Source organism: Plasmodium cynomolgi, chromosome 13 (assembly GCF_000321355.1).
Source record: "Plasmodium cynomolgi strain B DNA, chromosome 13, whole genome shotgun sequence".
In the NCBI taxonomy this organism is placed as follows: Eukaryota; Apicomplexa; class Aconoidasida; order Haemosporida; family Plasmodiidae; genus Plasmodium; species Plasmodium cynomolgi.
The window spans coordinates 1,854,980-1,864,684 of NC_020406.1; the positions used below are offsets into that span (position 1 = coordinate 1,854,980).

The 9,705-nt window shown below is 41.5% G+C and overlaps 3 protein-coding genes across 3 annotated transcripts; 2 read left to right on the forward strand and 1 right to left on the reverse strand.

Annotated features, from left to right (window-relative positions):
• Positions 1-1,439: 1,439 nt before the first annotated feature.
• Positions 1,440-2,027, forward strand: PCYB_134900 (hypothetical protein; the record flags this gene model as incomplete). Its single annotated transcript, XM_004224515.1, has 1 exon — positions 1,440-2,027. A coding segment is annotated over one exon (588 nt), but the record flags the coding sequence as incomplete, so codon positions are not given.
• Positions 2,028-3,198: 1,171 nt separating this feature from the next.
• On the reverse strand, positions 3,199-6,241 carry PCYB_134910 (pre-mRNA splicing factor; the record flags this gene model as incomplete). Its single annotated transcript, XM_004224516.1, has 6 exons — positions 3,199-4,198; positions 4,480-4,621; positions 4,818-4,947; positions 5,108-5,194; positions 5,397-5,902; positions 6,022-6,241. 6 exons carry the CDS (start codon positions 6,239-6,241, stop codon positions 3,199-3,201), a joined length of 2,085 nt encoding a protein of 694 aa, XP_004224564.1.
• A 2,089-nt stretch (positions 6,242-8,330) lies between these two features.
• PCYB_134920 (hypothetical protein) lies at positions 8,331-9,345 on the forward strand (the record flags this gene model as incomplete). The annotated part of the gene is made up of 2 exons (XM_004224517.1): positions 8,331-8,844; positions 8,981-9,345. 2 exons carry the CDS (start codon positions 8,331-8,333, stop codon positions 9,343-9,345), a joined length of 879 nt encoding a protein of 292 aa, XP_004224565.1.
• Between the last annotated feature and the right edge of the window lie 360 nt (positions 9,346-9,705).

Here is a 9,705-nt window from a genome sequence, read left to right on the forward strand (position 1 = left end):
ATAATTCAAAAAGTCACGAGAAAGATTCGGGGGTGTCTTTCGTCAATTATAAAAACAATTTTTTTGTTGTCCCCCTTTTTTTTTTTTTTTTTTTTGCAAAAAAATTTGTGCTATACCAATTGGGGACAGAAAAAAAAAAAAAATGACGTAAATTTTTACTTACAATTTAGTTTAATTTAATGAATAGGAAAAAAANAAAAAAATTAGTAAAATGAAAAAATAAAATGTAACTGTTTATTATGCACAAATTAAAAATGAGCAAATTGGGAATTCTTAAGAAATAACTTCATAAAAAGCTAATCCATCGATTTTATTATTATTTTTTTTTTTTTCCTTTTACTTTTTTTTGCTTATACGAATGGGAAGAAATAGCTTTTCTTGAGGCATGGAAAAAAAAAAAAAATTGCTTTCCCTATCTAGCAAACATGCTGTGGTATGAGCGTGCGTACGTATGGACGGACGGACGACGAAATGTGAGGAACATGCGAAAATGAGCGAATTGTGCGAGGCAGGCGAAGCATGTAAAAACGCTCACGTTTGCGCTAACGATTATAGCTACCCCGTATGCTCGCACCTGTGCCTGCGCCTACGCCCACGCTAATGTTCACCCCTTGTTAAGAATTAATTTTTTCATTTCCGCCTCTTTTTTTAACAAGGAATTTCTGTATCAGTTTGGCGAATCGCGCACGGTACGTACGCTTCATTACGTATCGTATCCGTGACGTATAAAAACACTTACGCGCATGATCGCATACGCGGTGAACGTACGTCGCATGGAACGCTTTGGCTATACACCACAGAGGTTCCCGCTTCAGCACACGTGTGAAAAAGAAGGCCATATATATATATTATATACATTATATATATTATATCCGTACACGCGTTTTGTATCATATCACCACCGCGTTACTGCGCTGCGACCCTATTGCCGATCCGCTAGTACGTATGTCAAATTATGAATTACGAATGAGGAGGTGCCACGAATTTTTTTTGAAAATTTCAAATTAGATATAAAATACGCGTACATATGGAGTAGCCAGTGTTTGCCAAAAAGTATATGCATATAAAATGAACTTGTATGGAGGGGATGAAAAAAAAAAAAAAATTAATATTCGTCCACGAGTTTATTCTATGTGCATTAGATTTTTACTCCTGTGTATGTACCTGGCGTGTGAACAGCTATATACCAGTAGGGGTGGAGGTCAATTGTGAAACAAATGCGTCACGTAAGGGAACAAGAAAACAGATGTGACTGAAAGTTGAAACGCCCCCAAGCTGGAACATGTATGTGGTGTATGTACGCACGATGCGTGTATGTGTAGAATTTTTTTTTTTCTCTCTCTCCTTCTTTTCTGCCCTCTTTTTTCTTCTTTTTCTTTACGCTACTTCCCCATTTGATCGCATAAATGCCCTGCCTCTTAACCCGCGTCCAATCGAAAATGAAAAGATATATCCTCATTAACAACACTTTTTGTAACACGAAAAAGGCTAAAGTGGCATGCCATTGTGACGGCGAATTAAACGCTAAAGGATGCACGACTGTGCCAGTTTTTTTTGACCTTAATAAAATTTCTTGCAAAAAGGTGGAAGATGACATAGAACAAAAAAAAAAATTAGATAGATTGTATTTCTTTCACATAGAAGAAAATGGAAAGAGAAGAAAAATAAATTTTTTGAATTTCTTCAACGAATTCGATGGGAACGACACACCCAGTCGTCACTGCGTCGCGTCGCCGAATGACGCGGCTACCTGCTCTGCACCCCCCATCAGCTACTCCTCCAGGGACGAAACCAGCACCATCAAAATGAGCAGCCACACACATGTGGATCATAGCAATAGCCCAAGTAAACAGGAATCCATTTTAGTAAAAAGGGAAACCCTCCATTTCCACACCGTACAAGATGAAGGATGTTGTAGAAACAAGAAATACAATCACATAAAAAATAAGTATTATGAACAGATAAACAGTCTGTTGAAACAGGTACATATGAACCAAATTGCAAGAAGGAACAGCAGCGTCAGTACGGGTTTGCATGCCTGCGAGGATGCCCATGCAAAGCAGTGTGTGTGAGCAGAATGCGACACGAAGTAGTTACGTTAACCTATACATGTGTGTGTCTGAGTGGGCCGTGCCCAATACAGCTCATGGTCCACGTGATCATTGTACGCGAACATATGTTCTAAGCGGCTGGAGCAGAGTTAACCGGAGGAATGATTAGATCGGAAGAAAGGGCAAAGTGAAGGAGAACCCCCAATGAATGTAGATGTGAGGTGTCAGGTGAAATGAAAGGACTGGTTCTTCAGCATAAAATATGTGTATAATTTACAATACGGGTAAGCATTAGCAATGGGAAAAGGTGAAGCTACTTTTTTTTTTTTTTTTGTCATTCTTAGTTTAACTACGTATTTGATTTTTGCGCACCCGCCCCCCCGATCCTTTTTCTTCGCCCGTTGTGTGCGTCTATTCCCTCAGCTCTTCCTTCGCGATCGTCTAAATTTCTTACCCTTTTTATTTTTTTTTTTTTGTTGTCTCCCATTTTGCTGTTCCTCCGTGTGCCTCGTTTCAAATTTGAAAAATCGAATTGAAATCTCTCTATAGATTCCCTCCTTTTTTTCCGTCCATTCGTTTATTTCACCCCTTGACGTGAAAAAAAAAAAAAAACCAGTCGTGAAAAAGGAAAAAAAAAAAAAAAAAAAAGAGAAAAACAAAAAGAATAGCAAACAAACGTTGAATTATTTCCCATTTTTCTAAAAACTTTAAACATTTCGAATTCAAAATTTACATGCAACTGTTTTTTATGTGTGCAAAGTTATGTGACACGCAAAAAAATTATGCATTGAATTTACCTCCATGGGGTTGGTAAGATGCGCACGTGTGTACAAAGCGAGTACGCATAGAGTGATGGGTTGATAGGTGGGCGAGTGCCTCCAATAGGGGGCACATAGTGCCCTGAATCATGAAGAAGTCCTCGTGGGGTGAGGCCGTTGTGAACATCGAATTGGATTCAGCTTTGTGGTGAGAGCGTATGAATCGTTAAGCACGGAGTTTTTTGTGAAAAGCTCTCCCTTTACAAATGTCAAAGTGTATGGGCAGTGGAAACAGAAAAAGGCTTATCGATTGACGCTTCCCACAGCAGGGATGAGAGATAAACAGGAAAACGAAACAAAATTTAGTGGAGCATTAATACTTGGGAAGATTACCCCAATGTCATGACATCCATTTCATCCATATCTCCTGCGTTCATTTTGTTTTTCTCCTCACCATCGTCCTCTTTGTTATACTTTTGCATTAGCTGCATCAATTTGGAGTTTTCCATTGCAGCATTTTCACTGTCCTTTTCATCTTTCTGAGAATGACTCACTGTTTTGTCTATTCTTTTGGGAGATCTAGAAATGGATTTTTTTCTCGTTTGTATATTCTCCACCCTTATGGTGAGAGATGATTTGTATGATGTAGGTCTGCGGGCATAATCCTTTCCAGTAGCGAGTGCCTTTTGGCTTTCTATTTTTCTAAATTTGTTAATTAATTCGTTTTCATTCATTTCGTATTTGTCTGTTCTATGTGCTTTACTGTCTTCTCCGGAGCTGTACGACCTGGACGATCTCGATGCAGACATGTCCTTTTTCCTGTGCGATTCTTCGTACGATTTTCTTTCTCTTTTTGTGAGTGACCTATCCCGGTGGTCTCTATGCGATTTGTCGTGTGAGGAGTGTTTTTTTTCGTTCCGTTCTTCACTCGTTCGTCTCTTTCTGCGTCTCTCCCGATCGCGACTCCTATCCCGATCGCGACTCCTATCCCGGTCTCGACTTCTATCCCGATCGCGACTCCTATCCCGATCACGACTCCTATCCTTGTGTCTACCCCTATGCCGGCTTTTGCTCCTGTCCCGGCTTTTGCTCCTGTCCCGGCTTCTGTCCCTGCCCCTGCTTCTACTTCTGCTTCTTCGCCTCCTTCTTTTCCCACTCCTACTCCTGCTACTCCTTCTGTGCGTTTTCTCATTTTTGCTTCTGATTCGGCTCCTTTCGGTGGCATCCTCCCTTTCTGTGTCCTCTTCCCTGTCGGGGTCCTTCGAGCCCAGCTTCACGTATCCCATATTAACGAGCTTTTCGTTCCCATCGATTTTTCTGATTCTGACCAAAATTTTTTCCTTCCCGTGATTCACGATGCCTCCTATTTCGCCCTTCTCCCACTCGCCGCTGTGGTGGGCACCAAGGGAAAGACAGAAGTAAATAAATGGACAAAAAAATGCAAAGGGTAAAAGAAGACCAAAAAATGCACAAACGTAAAAAAGGACAACAAAATGCACAAACTTAGAAGCCTAGTGACCGTAAGGACCACTTATGATTCCGCTTCCGAGCAGGCGTGCTGCTCCTCCCCGTGGGGACACACCCCTGCAAGAAAATATATAGGCACATGAGAGAGATCTGATTTGGAGTGGCCCCCTCTTCGTGGTCTCACGCATGTGTGCATCACTTACTTGACATAGGCCATAACGGGTTCTCCCTTCACAAATTTGTGCATCTTCTCCTTGTTCCTTTTGAGCCTCCTCCTATGGTCATTCATCAACATGAGTCGTGCACCATAGGTGTTTTTTATTTTTATAGGCATCCTCGGCAGGACTGCATGGGGGGCGGGGAGCATAGTCAAGTGTAATCGTATGTACACATGGGTCCAGTAGACAAACGGGGCGTACACGTTTAACATAAACGCATGACATACACGCTCAGCACACGCACAAACGAGTATTCCTCGCTTTGCAGAAGATACAACCCAATTGGGCTGCAAGACCCAAATAATTCAACGCATTAAACGAACCTGTGTTGAAATATTTATCGTCCGCCAGGAGGCACTGAATGTACTCGCCTATCGTCTGCTTCTTTCGTTTGTCAGCTGATGTGACAAACAGATCTTCATCCAGGAGGTAGGGTTCGAACCACATCCACAGCTAGAAAGCAAAGGTAGAGGAAAAAAAAAAAAATGACGTTGACGGAATGGGGCATGTATTAAACGCACGGACGTATCGGTGCGGATAAGTAAGCAGCGTTGTAACCCCCACATAAGAAATATGTTATCTGTTGGGGGGTTCTTCCTTTTTTATTCCTAACATTGGCAGGCGAGTGGACATATCTCAAATACAAAAATCCACATGCTCGTATGTAGCAGGAGTCTCGACTTTCAATCAACACCTTCATCTGTTTGGAGGAGAGAAAAATCGGAAATGATGCAACGATGGTGTGATGTGAAGAAATATTATACGCTACATCGATCAGGTAACGTCGGTATCATCGCTCGTGTGCAGTGGAGTCACTATGGTAGTAGCCCCCCACCCACCAAGTGGTGACCTTTCCACTAGCATTGCCACAACGCGTCATGCCACAACGCTTCATCTCTCACCTGCTTCTCCGACAAATGCATAGTGAACAACTTGTAGAGGCAGCAAAAAAGAGTCGAGGGGGCCCTTGTACTTCCAATGCAGTAGGGTTCCACATGGTCGGCATATAAATGAATTTCGTCTACTACCTCCTTAAAAGTTTTCATTGGAACTAGCGATCTGAAATATTCAGACGATAAAATATTATTTCTGAGTAACGTATTAACATTGTACGTTGTGGTGTTTGTCATTTCGAGGATGTTTTTTTTTTCTTCATTGTTGTAATTAGCTAGAGATGAATGGTAGGAGCTACTAGATGCATTGTTTGCACCGAGTTTATATTTCATACCCCCTCTAAAGGTATGGTCTAGATTGCTATATCTGTAGCTATTCGGGTGTTCTTCCATTCTGCTTGGGAATCTACTCATGGCGTTACTGTATGAGTTCATCATACTACCCATCGCGTGCATTCCACTGTTCATGTGATAGAAGGACGGGTCCATGTATCCGTAATTCATGCCATAGTTTCCTGCGTCGTTGTGAAGAGAGGGGGGGCGGTGCTATGGTGGGTGGTGCAGTAATTCGAGACGTTAACATAGGAACAACCAAGGTAGTCAAAGTTGTGGTGGCTTCCCATGCAAGCATTACCATCGAAGGGGACATCTCCCGGCATACTATTATAAACCCTCTTGTTACCCATAGCCCCATCGGGGTTACTGTTGTAGTAATAGTAGTCGTACATCTGCTTGTTTATGTCATTTTGGTCCAGCTGGTTTGTATGATTTGGCTGAATGGGCTGACCGGATTGACTGGGCACGTTCGGTGGGTATGCAGCGGGGTATTCTGCATTGTTGTACTGGTTGTCCATTGTGTGGCTGCGTGTTGAAAAGGGGAGGAGGGGAGCGTAGAATGGCGTGATCCAAGTGACGCAAGCGAAACGAGGTGAACCCAGTGCCGCAAGTGAAATGGGGAGAACTAAACGGAGCGAACCTAATAATTGCCCTTTGATAAAAATAAAGGCACGGCGGCTACCATTTGAGACCTCCACATACTACAGCGGTATTTTTTTCACACAGGCTGTTTTCCTCATTCGTGGGTCTTTGTACACAAATATACAGGGCTCATTTGGTTTTTTTTTTTTTTTTTTTTGCGCGCTGTAATGGCAGAAAAAGGTGAGCTGTGTTGTAATCCCTACTTGGGGGAAAGTGTGAAACGCTCTCACGTATATACGTATGGCACAAACGTATGTCTACACACGGGCATTGCTCCGTACGCGCATGTAGACTTCTTCCCCATGAAACTGATATGCGCACTGGGAGTAGAAGCAATGCATGGGGGATAGCCACACTAAACACCTAATACATTAAAAAAAAAAAAAGGGAAGAAGCCACAGCGCTGTTACGCTTCAGGGGGAGCGGATTGCATGCATATTATACAATTACGAGCGGGCATATTCTCAACACGTCGTATAGGGTCGTGCGTAGTGTACATTATATACTCATGAGCAACGTTGCTGTAACGAATTTTTACAACATGGGGGAAGGGCGAACAAGAAGAAGCATGCTATTTTTTGTCAATCATTTTTTCTGAAGGCACAAACAAAGGCGTTTAAAAAAAAAAAAAGAGAGAGAGGGAGAGGGAGAGGAAATATGAACGAGCTCGCACATAATGTGGACTGAGAGTGGGGTCAAAATGGCTATCTGTTCATTTCTTCCCCCAAGGTAAGGCAAAGCCTATAATTGCCTTTTCCTCAATTTGTACGTCTTCCTACAATGTCATATTTTTTACAAAATGATATGCAGTTTTTCCACTCCGCTAAATGCAGCCCCAACAATATGTCATCGTTTTTACTGATGAGGGAAAATAAAATGAGGGGGAGGAAAACGCCTGCATTTATGCTTCGTTCATCCCAAGATAAAAAAAAAAAGGAACATTTTTACGACAGGGAGGGGAACACGAGCTGCTTGGGGTGAATACGCATAAGCATCAGCATGTGCGGAAGTATGCGTTTATATAATACGTATGGGGAGTTATAAGCACGTAAATTTCTTCACGCAGTTGGGATGTGTTTTAGGGATGCAGCACGAACTTTCAGCATTCGCAAAGCGGCGAGATGGCAAAGCTGCGAAGTGGCAAAGAGGAGAGGTGGTATATATTTTATTTTGCCCGACCCCAGCTGTATATGCAAAGTATATTGCTTTACTTGAGAGACGTGCGCTATCCTTTTTTTTTTTTTTTTTTTCTGTTCACAGGGTCCTACATCGGATTTGCTGGCATTTACGTATAAAATATATCTGTACGTATATGGGCGTAAAATGCGGTATGCTTTTTTTTTTTTTTTTTTTGCAGAATTTGTATTCGCCCTTTTGCATGTTTTTTGGTCCCTTCAGAAATTCCCGCGGAAAATTTGCGCGTTCGCGTGGCGCTCACATTGTTGCTGGTTATACAATCCTTTCGAAACCATTTTGGAAGCACAGATAACGTGGCAAGTGTTTATGCGCAAATGTTTGCATTTGATGAGCTGAGTGCGTAATCAGTTCTGTCGCTCCCTGTCTGTCATACGCATAGTACGTACATACGGATTGTATGCGTTTATGTGCCCCTTTTCCCCGTTTCGAATGTGCTAATGTGGCGGTGATTTTTCCCGGCACCGCAGCGATTTTGTTTTGCCATCACTTGGTTCCCGTTTCGCTCCATTTTGGCGTCACTTTTACCGATATGAAGAAGCAAAAAATCGCCGTTTTTCTTTTTTCCCGCCCATGTTTTTTCGCACGCAATTTTGTCCCTCTTTAAAGTGTAGCGAAGGAGACAGACACAGTCTGCTGCAACTCCCTCCCCCCAAGATAGACGTGTTTCAAAAGTACAGATGTATATGCCTGTGCATATGGATCGCATTACATACAGTCGCGGCCACATATGTATAAATACTCAAAACGTCGCAGCTAGCGTGGCCAAGAATGAATAAGGGGAGTAAGAAAAAAAATGCATATGAAATGAGGCGAAATGACACAAGCGATTTAGACAATATCAGAAACAAGTTGGAAGATCTGAAAAGCAAAACAGAAGTAAGGACAGACGAAAGGATAGAAATTGAGAAGAAAAATGTTGACCCGTTTAACGATCTTAAAATACACATTTTAAATGTCCTAGAAGAAACCAGAAAATGCATAAGGGAAAAGGATAGCTTACAAAATGTGCATGGAAATAACATCGAGGTGATAAAAAGGGGAAACATAATATATAACAATATGAAAAATTTGGATACATACTTTTTAAAGTTAGAAGAAATCCTAAAAAAACAGGTAAAGAAAAAATATACCTACAGCGAGGAAGAACTATGTGATAAAAATGAAACCTTCGAGCTGTTGAAAAAGCAAATTTATGAATGCAAGAAGTTGAGCAATTATGACCACATTAAGGATACTTGTTTTATGGACTTTTCCGATTTTAAAAATAAGCAGCAGGTGGAGAGTAAGTGATAATATATTGTTTTTCCTCCCCCGGTGTGGGAGGCATACTATCCGATGGTGACGCCTTTCTCTTTTCTGTACCCCCATCACACAGAGTTTCGTTTTTTTTTTTTTTTTTTTTTTTCCCCAATTTGCAGGAAAAGAAACGAGCAACAACAATGACGAAGAAGATGACATGGTCATAATAAAAAGGTGGAAAGAAAGAGATCAAAGATTTAACGAGGAAATTTTGAAAATCGGAGAAGTCATCGATCGAATAGGAGCCAATGCTGTTTTTATAACGAACAAGGCGGAGGAACAAAACGAAATAATCATAGATTTACAAGACCACACTGATAAGACGCAACATAATGTGAAAGAAGTTAATGTGGAAATTAAGAAAGTCATGAAAAAGCATTCGCAGACGACTTGGTGTTGCAGAATTTCCCTCGTCATTATTTTGATTATATTGGTGATGATAACGTCGAATGTTATTTCGAATAAATTCATCAAAAGTTTGTGACGGGCGGGTGGGCCAAAGAGCGGCGCAGGAAGGCCGTCGAATTGACGCATAACCCTGCTGCGCGAAGTTCCCCCCCCCAAATTGGGCACACACAGAAAATAGCCACAATTTGCAATTCTGCCCCGCGCAACACGCGCTCAAATTTGTGTGAACGGATTTTTCTTCCACAGAAAATGCTCAATACGGGGTGGAAAGAATAAGACAAATTGGGGGTTCCAAGAGAAACCAAGGAACAGTAAAAGCGCATAACAGGAAACACATTTGGAGGCTCCATAAAAGTGTGTCAAACATATTTTTGGTATGCTATTTAATTTTTTTTTTTTTTTTTTCGTTTACGTACGTTAAAGACGATGCTATTTG